The 20,265-nt window shown below is 40.5% G+C and overlaps 2 protein-coding genes across 6 annotated transcripts in view; both read left to right on the forward strand.

Moving 5' to 3' along the window:
* Positions 1 to 20,265, forward strand: part of LOC131258329 (uncharacterized) — a 91,572-nt gene that overhangs the window by 39,381 nt on the left and 31,926 nt on the right. The window lies entirely within an intron of this gene.
* Positions 14,545 to 15,961, forward strand: LOC131258330 (uncharacterized). 2 transcript variants are annotated; one of them, XM_058259581.1, is made up of 3 exons: positions 14,545 to 14,784; positions 14,891 to 15,460; positions 15,556 to 15,961. In XM_058259581.1, exons 2-3 carry the CDS (start codon positions 15,169 to 15,171, stop codon positions 15,741 to 15,743), a joined length of 480 nt encoding a protein of 159 aa, XP_058115564.1. In that variant the 5' UTR covers positions 14,545 to 14,784; positions 14,891 to 15,168; the 3' UTR covers positions 15,744 to 15,961. The 2 variants fall into 2 exon arrangements, with proteins under 2 accessions (XP_058115564.1, XP_058115563.1); XM_058259580.1 differs by having other exon boundaries at positions 14,545 to 15,460.

Here is a 20,265-nt window from a genome sequence, read left to right on the forward strand (position 1 = left end):
AAAAGAAAATATTGATAAAAATTATTAGAAAATATTGATAAAAATTATTATTTTTTAAAGTATTTTTTGACCATTTTTATAGTCTATGATTATCGTACGATTCGATGCGATTATCATACGATTAATACGATAATTGAATGATTATTTAAGATTTGTGATTTGGGTGTACCATTTAATTGTATGATTTTTTTTATTTTTTATTTTTTTATTTTTTATTTTTATAGAGATAACAAGAATTTTTATTAGATGGCTACTAAGAGAGCAAGGCAATTGTAGCTAAGAAAAAAAAAAGCGCAAATAGGGAGGCAAATCTTGCCCCATAACATTGGAGGCCCAATCTCTCACTAAAAAGGAAAATTTCCTAACCGCCTCAATTGAGCATCTATTGTGAAAGCAACCACCGTTCCTTTCCCCCAAATGCCCCACAAAACCTCAACCATCAGTAATTGCCATAAAACTCTGACTTCTTTACTGGGGACCTGTTTGTGCCAAGCCCAAAGCAAGCTATCCACCAATTTATGCATGATCCTTTCCATACTAAAAATCTTCAGGAAGAAATCCCAAACCTTTCGAGCGGAAGTACAATGGATGAAGAGGTGATCTATTGATTCTGCATTAGCTATGCGCATGATACAAATATTAGGGATGATTATGGATCTCTTCTGAAGGTTATCAATTGTTAGCATCCTTTTCCTATCCAACAACCAAACAAAAGCCATTACTCTTGGAGAAGCCCCGTAAGACCAGAATTGGGAGGGAAAGGGAGAACTAGTTGCCAAAAACAATTCATAAAGTATGCTATAAAAAGACTGCACACAGAAGCGGCCGGAAGTGTGTGCGTGTTTCATTAAATAGTCACTTTCCCCAAGAGATGGAGAGAAGCCGAAGACTATCTAACAATGACTCTAACTCTAGTATTTCCTCATCCAAAAGATACCTTCCACATGGAGGAAGCCACACGCTAGAAATGCCGGTGCAGGAGAAGCACCTAGCCACCATGATACCCTTTTTGTAGCTACATTGGCCACCCTTAGGAAAGCGTCGCCAAGTATTCTTCCCCCGCACAATGGATCTTCCCTGAAACAAATATGGGTTACATCACCTAACGCAAAAGAGACACCCTCATTAAGTGAGGTTGCCACTGAATCCACCGCTTTCCATATCAAAGATGCACGATAGATTGATGACCTCTTTATCTTCCATCGTCCTGTATTGGTGCCATACTTGCACACAACGAGCTCTCTCCACAACCTACCTTCTTCGGCGCCAAACCGCCACAACCATTTACCCAAAATAGCTAGATTCATCAACTCCAAAACCCTTATTCCCACCCCATCGTCTTTAACCAGCTTCCACACCTATGATCACTTGAGTAAATGACACTTATGCTTATTTTCTGCTCCCTACTAAGGAAGTCTCTTCTTAGCCTTTCCAGCTTGGCCAACATCGACTTTGGACATTTGAAAAGAGAAATGAAATACAACAACATGTTGGAGAAGGCAATTTTGATGAGGGTGATTCGACCTCTCAAAGACGGACGGAGGCTTCTCCAAATTGACAGTTCTTTCAATTCTCTCCGCCACCCTATCCCAAAGATGTTTGGGTGGTTTCCCGATGCACAGAGGTAACCCTAGATACTTTGAAGGAAACAATCTCACTTTGCAACCAAACACTCGCGCCAAATCACCCACCTCCTGGCCACTTAACCCGATTCCAAGGATTTCAATTTTTTCTAAATTTATCTTCAGATCGGAGACCAACTCAAAACAAGAAATAATCTACGAAGATTATTGACCTCCTCTTTAATTGCATCACAAAATAATAACGTGTCATCCGCATATTGTAGATGACTGACCTTCAGACCTGCTTCTTTGACTTGAAATCTTGAGATTAACCCCTCCTTACGTTTTTTCAACATCTTGTTGAGAGCCCCAACTACTATCACGAAAAGGTAAGGAGATAGGGGATCTCCTTGTCTTATGCCCCCAGAGGATTTGAAGAATCCTTTTGGTGATCCGTTAACCAAAATTGAAAAAGCCTCTGAATCGATGCAAGCTTGCACCCAACCCTTCCATTTCTGACCACAACCCAATCTTCTCAACATATAATCAAGGAAAGCCCAATCCACATGATCGTATGCCTTCTCCATATCCAGCTTGAACACTATCCCGCCCTTGCCATCTTTGTGTCTGAAGTCGATACACTCGTGAGCAATGAGAGCATTGTCAAGAATATGACTGCCTTAAGTGAAGGCACCTTGCTTTTCAGAGATGATGCTTGATAAAACATTCTGAAATCGTCGAGCTAGAGCTTTGGAAAGGATTTTGTTGGGTCCCTCAATGAGACCAATGGGTCTGAAGTCCTTATGGTCCTTCACGCCTACTTTCTTAGGGATTAAAGCAATGAATGAAACACCCAACTCATGAGAAAGGCAACCTCTCATAAAATTCAATGAAGAATTCAATTATATAAAATTTGATAAGAGGCCCAAATTTTTGAAAAAAATGCCATAGGAAAGCTAGCAGGCCCCGGTGCCTTGTCCCTACCCAAAGAATCTACAACTACCTTAATCTCCTCCTCTAGAAACGACTGTTCAAGATAATCAACATCCATTGCCGATATTTGAGGAAAATCCAAATAATCTAGACCCAATCTTGGCCTTTTATCTCTTTTAAGCAAGATTTGGTAGAAATTGATGATCACTTCATACACCTTATCCTTTTCTAACATCCTTTTCCTTCTTTTTTTTTTTTTTTTTGAAAGATGATGAAAATTTTATTAAACAAAAAAGGAAAGGATATAGGGGGAAGCCAAGGGGGCGACCCAACCACTACCCAAGGAATTCCAAATTACAATCCTTCAAGTTAGAAACACAAGAGGCCCATTCGATAATAAGCAACCTTGCTCTTTTAGCAACTTGACCTTCCGAGTTACTAGCATTCCTCTCTTCCCAAATTGCCCGCCAACTGGCAAGCAAAGCCAACCTCCAAAGCCTCGTCTTGACATGATTAGCCCTCACCTGTGCCAAGCATGCATGAAGGTGGCAACACACCTTGGTGAAGTCCAGAAGATGCTAAAATGACTCGAGAGATCAGCCTAAATCAACCCCGCAAATGGACATATCACAAAGAGGTGATAAACCAATTCCTCTTCATGCATGCACGTCAGGCACATGTTGGGCAACACCATGCCCCTATTATGGAGGTTATCAATGGTCAACACACTCTTTCTACCCACAAGCCACCCAAACGCCACAAATTTAGGCAGAGCTTGATAACGCCACACACAAGGAGTTGCCCCTCCCCCATAATGGGTAGCATTCTCACAGATAAGCGAATAGAAGGATTTGACCAACAAGCGTCCCGATCCGGCGTCACTATCCTTGCCACTGTAGGCGTACCTGTCGCCGACAACCTCCTAATCTGCCCTTGTTTCCAGCAATCATCTGCAACAAGAAATTTCAACAACTCAACCGTTGCACACACTACCTCTGCTCGCCAGATCCCGTCCTGCACCCATCTTTGCATCACCAGAAATCAGCGGTACACTTCTTCTCCGCGGTTTTTTTATGGCATCCATGAATCCCTCCGATAAGATCGAAACTATCCATGTTAGGTTGGATGGGAAATTTTTTTCCCTATGGCAATTTCAATTCAAACATTTTCTAGCAGGAAAGAGCCTCTACAGCTATGTGGATGGTTCTATGAGCAAACCAAATGATGAAAAGGAACTCCTACCTTGGACCACCAATAATTCGAAGTTGGTCACGTGGATCCTTAACAGTGTTGAGAGCAACATTGCAATTAACCTCACATCATTCGAGACAGCATCCGAATTATGGGTTTACTTGAAAATGTGTTATCAATAATCAAATCATGTCCATCGCTATCAAGTAGAGTATGAGCTGTCAAAATTAGAATAAGGAGCTTTGAGTATACAAGATTTCTATTCTAAACTTACCTCCCTTTGGCATGAGATTCAACTTATGGATCCAATTATTCCCACTGCAGCAGTAGAAACAGTGAAGATACTTGGTGACACAAGTAAATTGATGCAATTTCTATATAAACTCTATCCGGAGTTTGAGCCAACCCGAGCAGCTCTGATGAACCAGCCTCAACTTTCATCTCTTGAGGCAGCTCTATCTGATTTGATGGTAGAAGAGACACGTTTGAAAACTCTTGCTTCCTTGAGAGAGGTCGTTCTTGATGCTGCCCTCATTACTTGTAATTTTTTAGGAAAGTCACGAGACATGTCGAAAGTTAAATGTGTTAAAGTGTAATGGATTTGGTCATGTGGCTACTCATTGTCCCAACAAGAAAGCAAGTCTGAAATCCTCTGGACCAAGTACTTTGTTTTGTCGATACTGCAAACAAGAAGGACATGATATAGCCAATTGCCCAACTAGCCCTCCTCTACCCCCTCATTACCAGTGACGTGGACGTACATTTCTGGCTTCCTCTGCTGAGAAGCCTAACTCATCATCTATGGCCTTATCGGTGCAGCCTAATCTACTTTCCCTCGAACAAATTCAGCAAATCCTCCAAGCGATGGGTTCTTCAGGTTCGATAGGTAATATTGATCCTAGAAATCTTTGGTATATTGACTCAGGGGCATCTAATCATATGACTGGTGACCTTTCTTGTCTGATTGATTGTGTCCCCTATAGAGGAGTGGGTTCCATCTACATTGCGGATGGGAACCATTTATCTATCTCTCATATCGGGCCTTGAAAGTCTCACCTTTATCATCTCGCAATTTCTTCCTTCGCAAAGTGTTTTATATTCCTAAATTATCTGCCAACTTGGTTTCAGTTGCTCAACTAGTGGAAAAATAACTGTTTGGTTTTGTTTTCTTGGTCTGGTTGTTTCATACAGGATCTGGAAACAGGGAAGCTGATTGGGAAGGGCCATAAGAGAGGAAGGTTGTTCACTTTGGAGTTCGATCCCGGAGTTGTCTCATCGCGTTGTTTTTTCTTCCATCTTCTCATGATATTTCTTTTGCTAATAAATGCTGGAAACTTTGGCATAGTCATTTAGGGCATCCAAATTCTAAAAACATGCTTTTCTTATTTAGATCTAGCCATTCTCTCTTTTCATGGAACACATGAGCATGGAAATAGAGAGCCTTCATCTAACACTTCGTGAACTGCCATGGCCGAAGGGTCGAGAGTGGCTAGAGAAGATGTGTTGATGTCTCTACCACTAGGCTCCGACTTCTCAAAATAAACTCGAACCTCCACCGATTCTACCCCGACTGCGAGGGTAATCTTCTCTGGGATCCACTATCTACAACTTTTCCTAATACATATGCGGCCCCAACGAATCTTAGAACCTGCAGCTGTATCGGGGTCGATAAGAACCACTTCCCTAGGCACTCTTTTTGAGCAAGTGGTTAGTTGTCATGCATCAAAGTGGTATCAGAGCAGGAGGTCTAGTGTTTGAGACTCCTCACCGGGGTGATTAATGCAAGGGCATTTTCACACCGGGCTCGAGTGAAGTGGCCTATGGGATGTAGGGGCACACTTGGGGTGGGTGGCCCGTTTGAGGCGGGTGGCTCGTGTGAGGCAGAACCCATGTGATGTGGGGCCCACGAGGGGGGTTCGGCCGAGGATCTAACCCATGGGATGTGGGGCTTGGGCTATGAGATAAAGGGATTGATTCGCCATGCTCTATCAGTTCAAGCTTTTAGAGCAAGTGGTTAGTTGTCCTGCATCACACTTTCCAATAAGCTTGAATGTATCTGGAAACCATAGATGGATGGGAACTCCTTTAATATGAATCCAGCATTCCTCTACTGCGAATGAGGAGCACTCGGAGCATCTTACCAGCCCTAGCAGAGGTCCACCCAATGCATTCATGCCTAAGGAGAGCAGTCTGTCAAAATCCTCCTGAGACGAGATCGCAAACCAGAATTTGTCTTCATCCAGCGCTTTCATGCTTTCAATATTAATATCTGCTAGTCTTAGATGAAGTAAGCAGACATCCCCTAAGATCCTCTTAGTAAGAACCTTTGTAGACCGTGGCCACCCAACACCATTTTAGGACTTCCCTAGCATTCTCTAGAATCATCCGATGGAATCAGATCATGGGATTCTCCTTCGATCCCTCTCCCCACGCCACTGATTTGTAGGATCAGTCGGAATCTCTACCCTAGGTGTTTCGGTCTCCTTACCTAATCGTTTCTCCCCCTTTTCCTTAACGAGAACATCATGAAATGATGCCACCCCTGCGCTTATCTCATTGCCCTTCTTACTCGAACTATCCTTAGGAGAGATTCCATCCTCCTGGATACCCAATCCCTTTTCCCACTGCAAGGGTCTAACAACCTTCAAATCAATCTTCAATTCTTCATAAATTTTAGAGAGCTGCCTCGCCTAGAATCTGAGGATGGGATTTGGTCGGAGTTGACTTACGCCTTCTTAAAACCTTTCTCCTGCACCTTTTCAGGACCAAATCTGGCCCTTTGGACGAATAAAGAAAGCCCTTCAAAATGCTAACCATGATGTTTATTTGAGATCCAACATGTTCATAAACTCACATATATGGATGAAGGGAAAACACAAATATCAGCTAGATCAAAAACTTCTGTGGCCCCCAAGAAAATTTTAATGGTAGGCATTTAATCCCCACTGTTTTCTGTGGTGGGGTTCACTTAGAGCTTTGGATCTACCTCATTCTTTGGCTCATGCCCTAAGATGATCTCTCCAAATGGATGGATGGTGTGGATACAACACATACACCATGGTGGGGCCCATAGAACCAGTGTTGGAAGTATCGGTATCGCTACAAGTTTTGTTGGCCAGGGAAACGGAAACAATATCGATATCGTTGGTAATATCGCTGATAACTGGAAATGCGGGGAAACATGGGAAAAACAGTGGAATTTTCAATGAAACTTCAAGAAATGTTAAAATGCACATATTTGCATATTTAGAAATAAAAGAATTGCAAAAAGAATGCATATATAACAAGTTTCCATTTAATGGGGCTTTAAAAGCATGTGCTGTTGTCAGAAATCAGTCCAACCATTCCATACGGCCTATTTAACCATCTAATGTTCCATCCAAACATCCATCGATATTGCAAAATATCAACAACACATGATATTTCACCAAGAAATCATCAATAATTGGTAAGGAAATGAAAGATTGTGGTCTTAATATCGCACATGTTGCAATATCGATAATATTGAGATCTTATCAATAACAAATTGAACACTGCATACAACCATGTGCCCATGAAAAAAAAAATTTAAATTAAAATTTTTTCTAATAAACAAAATTTTGATGATATCAATACGTTCACGATATTATTGAAATATCATTGATACACTTTTGATACAGAGTAGAGAATGGTTTGATGATTATAATGTGAAGAAAAGAGGAGAAGATTGAGAGAGGAGGAGGAAGAGAGTTTGGTAAAGATGTTGTGTTAGGCTTGCGTGCCCAAACACACTATTTTATTATAATAGAGCATATAGTACACCGCAGGAGAAGAGGAAAGTGTGTAAATGCACTTACACTAAAAGGGTTGAGGGCAAATACTATACACTAACATTCTTTATTCTCCCCCTCAAGTTGGAGCATAGATGTTGATCATGCCCAACTTGTCACCAGGGTATCCCAAATCGGTTACGTATCGGCCGTAACGGCCGATACGTAACGGTAACGGTGGGACCCGTTACCCGATACGGGGTCAAAACAAAAAAACAAAAAACAAACAAAAAAACTCACCCTTTTTTCCTCTCTTTTCTTCTTCTTCTTCTCTTTCTTCTTCTTCTTCTTCTTCTTCTTCTTCTCGAGCAGCTGCGGCTGCGGCTGCTTCTTCCTCTTCTTCTTCTTCTTCCTCTCTCTCTCTCACTCACTCTCTCTCTCTCTCAATCTATTCTCTCCCCCTTTCCCTCTTTTTTTCTTTTCTCTTCTTTACCTCTTTTTTTCTTTTCGTTTCCCTCTCTCCCCATTTTTTTTTAAATACTGCCGTAGGTACGTGTCACGCAAAGACGAGCGCTGACACTCCTCGAGCTCCGAGTTGTACGAACGGTTCAAAGGAGATCAAAGTTATATGGGCTCCACAGTGATGTATTTATTACATCTACACCGTTCGTCTATTTTCAGAGATCATTTTAGAGCACCACCCAAAAAATGACTTATATTCAGAGATCATCTGGACCACACCAAAAATAGCAACAAAGATAATGATTTTCACGTTAAATAATTCGTAGGCGCACAATAACGTTTATTTTCCATCCAATGTGATCAGACCCGAGTGGGCCCACTATGATGTATATTTTCTATCCATATCGTCCATCCATTTTGCCACATCATTTTAGGTCAGAATTCAAAAAATTAGTAATATCCAAATCTTAGGTGGACCACACCATAGGAAAAAATGGTTATAGAATGCTCACTATTAAAATTTTCTTAAAGTCCACTGTAATGTTTATTTTCAATCTAACCTATTAATTGGGTCACATTGACGTAAATGAAGGGAAAACACACATGTCAGCTTGATCTAAAACTTTTCTAGCCCCCAATAAATTTTTAACGGTGAACATTTAATTATTGTTGTTTTTTATGGTGCAATCCACCTGAGCTTTGGATGTGCCTCATTTTTGGGCTCATGCCCTAAAATTATTTGGCAAAATGAATGGACGTTATGGATATAACACATTCATCACGGGTGGGGCCCAAAAAACTTTGACACGTGTTGCACTTTACATCTGAGTCCCTCCTAATTCAAGCCTTAAAAAATTGTACACGAGACATATATTAACTTAAAATTTGACAATTAAATTATGGACTGCAATTGCTAACTCACAATGCCAAAATCAAATTACTTAAATAGTTTTAATTATTAATTTGTGAGTTTTTATTTTTTAAAATAGGGCCTTTTGATTTGATTTTATTTTTTTTATGATTCACTATCCAATAAATGTCCACCAATTTATAAGTGGGATAATGACAATAAATGACATGAATTTGAGGCTGATTTGGAGAATAGATTGGTCCTCCAAGTCAGCCCCAAATTGGTAACGCCATCTACCTGAATTTAATTTCATTTTTTTAAAAAGAACTATTGGGAGAAATAATATCAAGTTGTTAAGTATATAAATTACATATTTAAAAAAAATTAAATATATGAATTTTGTAGTCAAATTCAAGTTACCTGGTTAAAAAATTAATCAGACAGTCCGATACAACTTCTCACCAAAGAGTGGACCGTTACACCACCATAAACATGTTCCAATTTATAAATGAATGCATATTTGGAATGCTTAGAATATTCCGGATTTAATCAATATTTTTTCATATTTTTTTGGCAAAAAAAAAAAAATTTGCGCCGTTACGGGCCGTTACGCCTCCGTATCGCCGTTACGCCCCCATATCCGTATCGGTTTCGGAGGGCACCGTTACGCCAACCGATACCGATATGGGACACCTTGCTTGTCACGAACACGATGAAGAGCATCTCGACTCAAGGACTTTATAAGAACATTACCAAGTTGATCCCCAGATCGAACAAAAGGGGTGGCGATTTCCTTAGAAGCTACTTTTTCTCGAATAAAGTGACAGTCGACTTCAATATGCTTGGTTCGCTTGTGGAAAACTGGGTTACGAGCAATATGGATGGCCGCTTGGTTGTCACAGTGAAGAGGAACAGGATCCGAAGGAGGATAGCCAAGTTATTCAAGAAGGTCGCGAAGCCACATGAGCTCACACGTTGCATGAGCCATAACACGATATTCTGCTTCAGCCAAGGACCGAGCAACAACTGGTTGCTTTTTGCTCTTCCATGTTATAAGATTGCCACCTAGGAAGGTACAGAAGCCGGATGTAGAGCGGCGATCATAAGTATTACCTGCACAATCAACATCAGAATAGCCAGAAAGATGAAGATGACCATGTAACTGAAAGAGGAGGCTAAGACCCGGGGCTGATTTTAGATACCGAAGTATGCAATAGACAGCCGTGAGATGGGAAGTATGGGGAGCTTGCATGAATTGGCTAACAACGCCCACCGCAAATGAGAGATCTGGGCGAGTAATCGTTAGGTAAATAAGCCGGCCTACAAGCTGTCGATACATCCCGGGATCAGTAAGGAGAGCACCATCATCTAGTTGAAGCTTCTGCGAAATATCTATGGGAGTGGTAGTGCGCTCGTACCCTAACATGCCAATCTCCATGAGAAGATTGAGCCCATATTTTTGTTGTGACAAGACCAATCCGGATGATGAGTGACCAACTTCAATTCCGAGGAAGTAGTGAAGAGGACCAAGATCCTTGATCTCAAACTTGATCTTCAAAAATACTTTGACCTCCCTCATTCCAACAGAATCACTACCGGACAGAATAATATCATCCACATAGACAATGAGAACCATTATGCCTGTCGATCGATGACATATAAAGAGAATGATTGGCATGACTATGAACAAAGCGAAACTCCAAGAGAGTCTGACTAAATTTTTCGAACCATGCACGTGGGGATTGTTTGAGTCCATAACGAGCCTTCTTCAATCGACAAACAAGCGTAGGGTTGTAAGAAGCAACAAAGCTAGGAGGTTGATGCATGTAGACTTCCTCTGCAAGGTCCCCATGGAGAAATGCATTCTTAACATCAAGTTTAAACAAGGGCCATGATAAATTAACAGCCAATGAGATCACAACGCGAATCGAATTAAGCTTAGCCATTGGAGAGAATGTCTCGAAGTAATCCACACCATGAGTCTGGGTATAACCTTTAGCAACAAGACGGGCTTTATAATGATCAATGGAGCTGTCTGGAAGAAATTTGATCATATAAACCCATTGACATCCAACAGGTTTATGCCTTAAAGGAAGTGGTACTTGGTCCCAAGTATGATTCTTCTCAAGAGCAGACATTTCTTCTATCATCGCCTTCGTCCAGTCAGGACTTTGAAGAGCATGTAAGAGAGACCAATGAATAGTCTGTGATGAAAGGGAAGCTGCAAACGACTGAAAAGACGGAGAAAGATGATCATATGAAATGAAATTACTAATGAGGTATTAAGTACAAGATTGTGACCCTTTGCGCAAGGCAATGAGGAGATCTAAACTCGAGGTAGGAGAGTCACCTGAGCCAACATCCAAAGTGAGGGGAAGGGTGGATGGCTAAGCGTGTAAAGATTTATCTCGACGATGACACACCCGCAGAGGCTTAGGGTCACCTAAATCACCAACAGGATGATGAACGGAGGGGAGAGGAGTTTCCCCGTGTTCACTAGTGGAAAGAGGAAGAGGATATAAGTCATACTCCCCCTGACTCGCAAGAGGATCACAGAGGGATCGGCCTGGAGCTGAGAAAAAAGAAATATTCTCAAAGAAGGTTACATCGGCAGAGACATATTTCTTTTGAGTCAATGGGTCAAAACATTTATACCCTTTCTGATTTCGAGTATACCCTAGAAAGACACATTTAATTACCTCGGGGCTAAGTTTATCATTACTTCAATCCAAAATTTGAACAAAGCATGTGCAACCAAAAACTTTAAGTGGTGGAGGAAATAGATTATCATGAGGATACAATATAGTAAATGAAGATTTGTAAGACAGGATACGGGAGGATACATGATTAATAAGAAAAGTAGTAGTCAGAAGAGCATCACCCCAAAAATGTTTAGGGAGGTGCATACCAAGCAGAAGGGTGCGAGCAATTTCAAGAAGATAACAATTCTTTCGTTCTGCAATACCATTTTGTTGAGGTGTGTGAGCGCACGATGTCCTAAACAAAATACCATGTTCCTACAAGAAGGACAGAAAGGCAGTAGACGTGTATTCCCCCATTATCAGAGTGGAGGCTTTTGATGGAACATTGAAATTGAGTGCACACTTCATGATAAAACACTTTAATTACATCAAACACTTCACTTTTAGATTTCAAAAGATAAATCCAAGTCATGTGTGAATAATCATCAATAAAGGTAACAAAATATCTAAATCCAAAAGTGGAGGTAGCCGAATCTGGTCCCCAGACATCCGAGTGAACCTAAACAAAAGGTTGAGATTTCCTTCCAAAAGAGCTAGGAGGAAACGTAGCACGATGATGTTTAGACAATTCACAAATATCATAGCATAACGGTTTAGTGACAGATAAAGAGGGAAACACAATTCTCAATCTAGCTATTGATGGGTGGCCTAAGCGGCAGTCAGTGTTTTCAGTAGCACTCGTAGCGTACGCTACGTAGCGCATCAGGTAGCGTAAATCCCCACTACAGGGGTTGTAGTGTACGCTACGGCTTCGTAGTGCGTAGCGCAAGTAGCGTACACTACCTGCGTGGTATTTTTTTTTCCAGTGCAGGAAATAGTGGTGAACTCACACCACAAGCCAAACATAAGTTAAAAAAGAAAAAACCCTATCTCAAAGGGCTTCCCCACCCAAACCGAAGCAGCCGACACAGCTGCTCTCCCCACCTTTCCATTTGGAGGCCAAAAATCATCTCACAGGCCCAATCCGACGCTGGTCCTCTCTCCACCCTTCAACGTTGAAGTCGAAAATCTGTTTCCAGGCGCAAACCGACGCTACTGACGTTGCTCCTCTCCCCACTTTTCAATCTTGCGTTGGAAAAACTGCTACCAGTCACGAACCGATTGCTGTGGAGCTTCAACATTTGCAGTTTTCACTAATTCAATCTCATCTTGAAACAAAAATAGGTACGCTCCTTTTTTTTGAATTTTTTCGATGTAAAATGAAAATAACTTGGTATTTTCAGTTTTTTTTTTTCATTTTTTCCCTTTTAAAATGCTAGTTGCTGTCGGTTTTTTGTTTTTATACTTTTTTTCCACTGAGGTGCGTGAAGGGGTGGGATGTGCATTATTTTCTATGGTGTGGCCCACGTGGGGCCCACTGAGGTGCGTGAAGGGGTGGATTTGCATTATTTTGTATGGTGGGCCCACTGCGATGTGCGTGTGAGTGTAAGTGGTATGCGTATGTTGATTTTTGTGATTCACTGATTTATTTGTGACGTGTTTTTTTTTTTGGTCAAGTAGTGAACTAAAGAGAGAAGAATGTTTGAAGAAAAAGAGAGAGAGAGAGAGAGAGAGAGAGAGAGAGAGATTTTGCATGGAAATATGTGGCTGATAATCCACTTGGACAATCTCATAGAAATTATGTGCTATGCAAATTTTGCGGTCAAAGATGTACGAGAGGCGTGACTCGCCTAAAGCATCAATTGGCCGGAACCCACAATGGGATAAAGCCGTGCCCAAAAGTGACGGAAGAAGCCAAGGAGGAGTGTAGAAAGGCTTTAAAGGAATATCATGATGGAAAAAATAAAAGAAATGAGGTGTTTCAAGATATTGGGAGAGGAGGATCGACATATCTTTCTGGTTCTGGCTCTGCAAGTGATAGCGCTAGTGTGGGTAATGATGCTTTCATTGGCAGCCAACTTGGTAGTGGATCTTCTGGTAATCAACCAATGGCAAGAGCAAGGGATCCTATGGATCAATTTGTTAGTAGTGAGCAACGTCAATCCACATTGAATTCAAGGTGGAAGAAGGAAGAAAGAAAAGAAGTATGCAGGGTGATAGGAAGATTTTTTTTTGAGAATGCTTTGTCATTCAACTTGTGTAATAGCCCATACTTTTCAGCATTGTGTGAGGCTATTGGCAAGTTTGGACTGGGATTGAAGCCACCATCCATGCATGAGATGAGAACATGGATACTAAAAGAAGAGGTTGCTAATACTGATAGTTTAATGAAAGCATACAAAGCTTCCTGGAAAACTTATGGATGTTCAATTATGTCTGATGGTTGGACGGATGGAAAGAATAGAAGCATCATTAATTTTTTGATTAATTCTCCGATCGGAACAATGTTTTACAAATCTGTTGATGCTTCCAATTCAATAAAAGATGAGAATTTGTTATTCAAATATCTTGATGAAATTGTGGAAGAAATTGGGGAAGAAAATGTGGTCCAGGTTATCACGGATAACCATTCAAGCTATGTGAGTGCTGGGAAGAAGTTGATGGATAAGAGGAAAAGGATATATTGGACTCCGTGTGCTGCACATTGCATAGATCTGATGTTGGAGGATATTGGAAAAATGAAAATATATTCTGAAACGCTTGAAAAGGCAAGGACAGTGACCAAGTTTATTTATGGGCATGGAATTGTATTGAGCATGATGAGAAGCTTTACGAATAACCATGAGCTTCTACGGCCGGCAGTAACACGCTTTGCAACATCATACCTCACCCTTCGAAGTATTTACAAGCAAAAGAATGGTCTTGTAGCCATGTTTGCATCGGAACAATGGTGCTCATGTTCTTGGGCTAAAAACCCTGAAGGAATAAAGGCACGGGCTATTATAATGTTTGATCCGAAGTTTTGGCCTCATGTTGCCTTATGTGTTAAGAGCACCATGCCATTGGTAAGCGTTTTAAGAGAAGTAGATTCGGAAGAGAGGCCAGCAATGGGGTTCATTTATGAATTGATGGACTCAGCGAAGGAGAAAATTGCATTTAATTGCAAGATGTAAAAAATAGATATGTTCCAATTTGGAACAAAATAGATGAAAGATGGACTCCTCAGCTTCATCGTCCTCTACATGCAGCCGGGTACTATTTGAATCCTCAAATACGGTACTCAGATAAGTTCTCTACACACCCTGAGATAAATAGGGGGTTGTTTGAGTGCATGGATAGGATGATCCCCCATGAAGAGCATGCTGATGCTGATATTCAGTTGGATGAATATGACAAGAGAAGAGGGGATTTTGGCTCTCGCCTTGCACTCGAAACCATGACAAAGCATTCCCCAGGTAATTTATAATTTTATATTTTGATATTTTCATTGTTATGTAAATTATATTTTTATAATTGGTGAAAGTATTTAATTAATTTATAAATTATAACTAATTTATGTAGCTGATTGGTGGGAATGCTTTGGAGATAGAACTCCACAGCTTACGAAGTTTGCAGTACGAGTTTTAAGCCTCACATGCAGTGCTTTTGGCTGTGAGAGAAATTGGAGTACTTTTGAGCAGGTGACTTTTGTACTATTCAATATTCTAAATTGGCTAATTTTTATTTAGTAGATTAGCAAGTCTTTGATAATTGACTGACATAGATCATCACATGATCAGATCCACACAAAGAAGAGAAATCGGCTAGAGCAACAAAAACTCAACTCTCTAATATATGTGATGTATAATATGAAACTGAGAGAAAGAAGCATGAAGAGAAGGGTGGCAATGGATCCAATATTGGTGGACCACATTGAATCAGATGATGAATGGATTGCTGAGAAAGAAGGCCCTGTTCTCCCAACTGATCCATCGTGGCTCAAAGATCAAAATATGGCCTTTGATATTAGTGCCATTACAACTATTCCGGAGTCTGATGATCCAGTTGACAGCAATGCACCATCAACATCTAATATTTCTGAAGGGGTTTGCCCCCCACCTTCCTCAAAGAAAGGAAAGGCAACTACTTTAAGTAAGTGTTTATAGTTATAGACTAAGTTACATGAACATTTTTAACAAAGAAAGTAAAAGACCAATGAATCTCTTTTTTTTTTTTTAAATGTGTAGGTGGTCCCATGGGAAGATTTCTTACTCCTATAAGAGAGGAAGGAGATATAGGAACGAGTGTTCATGGTGTGGATGATGTACATGCAGATGTAGGTGCTGATGCTGATGATGAAAGGCCTAGACCTGGTGACGAAGTGAATGAGGATGACGACAACGACGATGACCTATTAGATATAGATGACCTTTAGAGTTTAGACACTAGATTCTAGAGACTAATTATTGAGAATTTGATATGTTGATTTTGAGGAATGTGACATTTGTATTGTACTTAATGCTCTTAACTTTGGGATTTTTATTTTGAAGAATGTGACATTTATATATTTTGCTTTTTTCTTACTATTTAATATTTATCATATATATTTTTTTTAAAATTAAAAAATAGAAGTATTGTGTAGCTTACGCTACACGCTACACGCTACACTATTTCGCTACACGCTACGGAGGGTTGAACACTACACAACACGCTACCGCTATTTAAAACACTGGCGGCAGTGCCATCGAGTCATGGATTCTCGATCCAGAGAAAGGGTACTAGAAGCAGCAACGGGTGTATCATCGAGAAGATAAACGCCTCCTCGCTCATGCCCCCCATCAATCACTCTCTTCGTCTGTACGTCCTGAAACAAACAATAAGAAGGGAAGAAGGTAATGGAACAATGTAATGATTTAGTAAGAGAGCTAGCAGATAATAAGTTTAATGGAAAACGAGGCACATGCAAGACTAAGGACAGAGACAAGGAAGAAGAAAGGGGGATGGAACCAATCCTAGAGATGGGAGTTTGGGTTCCATCTGCGACTATGACATACTGAGTGTGAAGAGAAGGAGAATAAGAGGAAAAGAATTGAGACTTACCACTCATATGGGAGGAAGCTCTAGAGTCTATGACCCAGGAGGTAGGAGAGGATGACGCAAGAAGAGCAGTACCTGATTGGGCCAAAGCTGCGTAAGATGGCTCAGGAATATCACGAATGTGAAGCCGCATAAGGGCATCATATGCAGCTGGAGAAATGATGAGAGACTCCCCTGAAGTAGACTGCTCAACTGTCGAGGTGGAAGACTGTCTTAGGAGCAACTGTGGATGCAACAGAAGCAGCAGCATACGTAGGACGACCATGGAGCTGCCAGCAATAATCAACGGTGTAATTAGTTCCACCACAATGTGAACAAATGCGGAAACCATCACGTCCTCGTCCATGTCCACCACGACCACGAAGACTACACCGCCATGACTGCGATTGCCCTCGCTGCCTCTACCACGACCACCAAAACCAGAAATGCACCTTGAACTCAAGGATGGTACCCGAAGGCCAAAAGAAGACTGATCGCCAGCAACATGTGCCGAACGCTCTGGTGATACAAATGATTGAGAAGGAAGAGTAGAGACAGTAGTGCTCTAACACAGAGCATAGATTGTCATCAATGGGGGAAGATGATCTTGCACAACAACCTGATCTCGAACACAAAAATAATCGAAATTCATCCTAGCTAGGAACTATATGATACAAGTATCATCCTGCTGCCTATGGGCATGTTCATGATCCTCTTTACATTTGGAAGGAAGAGGCTGATACAGGTCTAGCTCATCCGACATACCTCGAAGCGTTGAATAATAATCTTTTAATGATCTTGAGTTTTGTTGGAATCGACTACTCGTGAAAAATTCTGAGATTCCGAGAACATATCATGGAGAGTATTCCAAATGCCTTTAGCCGAGGATAAAAACATCACTAAGTGGCTAATCAAGGAATCCATACTATTCAACAACCATGCAATAACTTGATAATTCTCCTTTGTCCAAGACATGTAGGTTACATCTGTAAAGCTTGGAGGGATCATCCAAAATATACGACTACTTCTCACGGGCTCCTAAGAACACTTTTATAGATTGTGCCCATTGAAGATAGTTATCACCATTCAACTTAGTGGAGGTAATCTGCAAGGGGTTGGATTCAAGAGACCCTATGCCAAGAGATGAGGGCCCTTTGTCAGCCATAGGAGAGTCCAAGAGAGATAAACCTATGCAAAGAGAGACCCTATGCTCAGAAGGATTGATTCAAACAAATCTATCTCACTCAATCCTTCAAGGTAATAAGAGATAAACCTCAAACAAATAGCAATCATCCAAAATAACACGAAACTCAGTAAAAAAACGACCCAACCGAGTGAAAAACGGCCCAGCCGCACGTCCATTTGAGGTGAAAACCCTCTCAAACATGGATCTTAGGTGAAAAATCCTCCATGGGTAGCTTGGGAGGAAGATTTCGGTCCATCTTGAGCAAAGAAACCAAAGAAAAGCTTACCGATTTGAGATAAATCGAAGAAAAACAGAAGATGGGCCCGATTTTCGAATTTCTCTATTTCGCCCAAAAGACCACGAAAGGAGGTCCAAAAAATTCTGAAATAATCATGACAAATCTTCTAAAATTAAGATCTATCAAACCCCAAAACTTTTAGCTCAAATGGAGTCCATGCGTTCATACAATGCTAACATCAGCCGTACAGCTGCTGACGTCAGCTAGGTGACATGTCACGTCTCAATCTGTTGGATGCAGAATGCCTGGATCTATGCTCTGATACCAAGTAAAGAATGGTTTGATGATTATAATTGAAGAAAAGACGAGAATATTGAGAGAGAATGCGGAGAGTTTGGGAAAGATGTTGTGTTAGGCTTGCTTGCCCTAACACAATATTTTATTATAATAGAGCATATAGTACACCGCAGGAGAAGAGGAAAGTGTGCAAATGAACTTACACTAAAAGGGCCGAGGGCCACTATTATACACTAACATTCTCTATAACAAGCATTAATTTACATAGTAGAAAATATTGGCGATACATTGGCAATATTGATGCATTGGCAATACAAGCAACACCTAGAATTTACATGGTTGGAAATATTAACAATTACATTAGCGATATTGATACGTTGGCGATACTTAGCTATACATTACTAATACCTGAAATTTCTGATACTACCAGTGTTCTCGGTATCGCTACCTGTGTTATCGGTATCACTGAGCTGGAGATAAAGATAATATCGGAGATAATTCGAACATTGCATAGAACTTGGTGATGTCATTTGATTACCTTTGAAGGGAGAGAATTAGGTGCGGCCCTAGCCCGATCTAAGACGGTTCGACACTTATGGTGGGGCCTACCTTGGTATATTTATTGTATATCGTAGTGGTCCATACATTTTTACAAATCATTTTAGGGCATGTGCCCAAAAATGAAGCAAATTCAAATCTCAGGTGGACCATACCGTAGGAAACAATGGTGATTACTCATTGAAACTTGCAAATGGGTCACTAAAGTTTTGGATCGACCTCATATTCGTTATTTTCCCTTAATCCACGTTTCTGTGACCTTATCAACAGGTTGGATGACAAATAAACATTACGGTGGGCCTTACCAAGTTTTTAGTGGTGGAGGTTCAAATACCACTCTCTTAGAGTATGATCCACCTAAGATTTGGATCTAATTCATTTTTTTATCTCATGTTATAGAATGATCTAACGAAACGTATGAATGACATGGATATACAATACATACATTAATGTGAGTCGCACCAAATCCACTCCCTTAATTAAGGCAAAGAGTGAGAGAGTTCTTCGAAACTCTTACTTTTATCGTCTCCGTTAAAGCTGCAAACTCACAAGCCCTCATGCCTCATCTTGAGAATTCAAATCTGTTAAAATCCCAAAAATCTCTCCCTAATTTCATCTTCTTTTCAAAACCTAGCCCAAATCCCCATAAGCCTTGGTGGAAATCTGGTTTCTCAATTCTCTTCAAAGAAAAAAAAGGGTTTTAGGTTTTCTTACATGATCTGATGTTGTTGATCGCGATTGGCCCACGAAATCCAGGTAGATCTTGAATAACAAGGTAAGTGATTTTATTTTTTTTTTCATATATATATATATATATTTGTGTTTTTCGAATTTCTAGAATGATAGAGAGGAGTGTCGCCGAAGAGGCGAAGATATCGATTGATATCTGGATCATAAACAAAGAAAAATGCACGACATCGTGCGATATATCGCCAATAAATTGCGAGATCGTCCATATATCGTGCAATATCAGGGAATTTTTTTTTTTGAGATACTCCTGGGCAGTTTTGTATCGCTAGACCACGATATCGATAATATGGGCCAATAGTATTGATATTGTGAATACTGCTCAGGAGTTGGCGATCTTTCACTCTCGAGAGCTGGCATTCTTCCCACTCCCCTAAAATAATTATGTTGCATCTCACTCTTACACTAGCTATATTATAGAAAAACCGAGTATTTTCGAAGAGTTGCCTCGCCTAGAATCTAAGGATGGGATTTGGTCGGAGCTGCCTTCTGCCTTCTTAAACCCTTTGATGCAGGATCGATGCATGAACTAAGTAATATGTGAGATCAAATAACCGAATTAAGTATTTAATAAAAAAAAACAAACATCGCTATAGTCATCACACATATCATGAAAATCAAAAGAGAGTCATGCATAATCCTTACCTAAGCTACCAACATCGTAACACAAAATCATTAAATAAAAAGAAACTAGGATCTAATGGATGTAAGGACATCCAATTAGCATAGGGTATAGTCTATTTCAAAATAGGAAACCTAATACAACCTAGGGTGAAAATTAGGGTTTGAGTAATTTGGGAAAGTAGGAAAATTAGGAAGTTTAGGTTTAGGTTTAGGGTTTCGGGGATGGAAGAA

This window comes from Magnolia sinica, chromosome 10 (genome assembly GCF_029962835.1).
Source record: "Magnolia sinica isolate HGM2019 chromosome 10, MsV1, whole genome shotgun sequence".
Classification (NCBI taxonomy): domain Eukaryota; kingdom Viridiplantae; phylum Streptophyta; class Magnoliopsida; order Magnoliales; family Magnoliaceae; genus Magnolia; species Magnolia sinica.

Excerpts from the sequence above, each read along its gene's own strand:
- LOC131258330 (XM_058259580.1), top strand. The coding sequence starts at position 15,169 with ATGTATAATATGAAACTGAGAGAAAGAAGCATGAAGAGAAGGGTGGCA. Across the intron at positions 15,461-15,555 it reads AGGAAAGGCAACTACTTTAA|GTGGTCCCATGGGAAGATTT; the intron begins GTAAGTGTTTAT and ends TTAAATGTGTAG.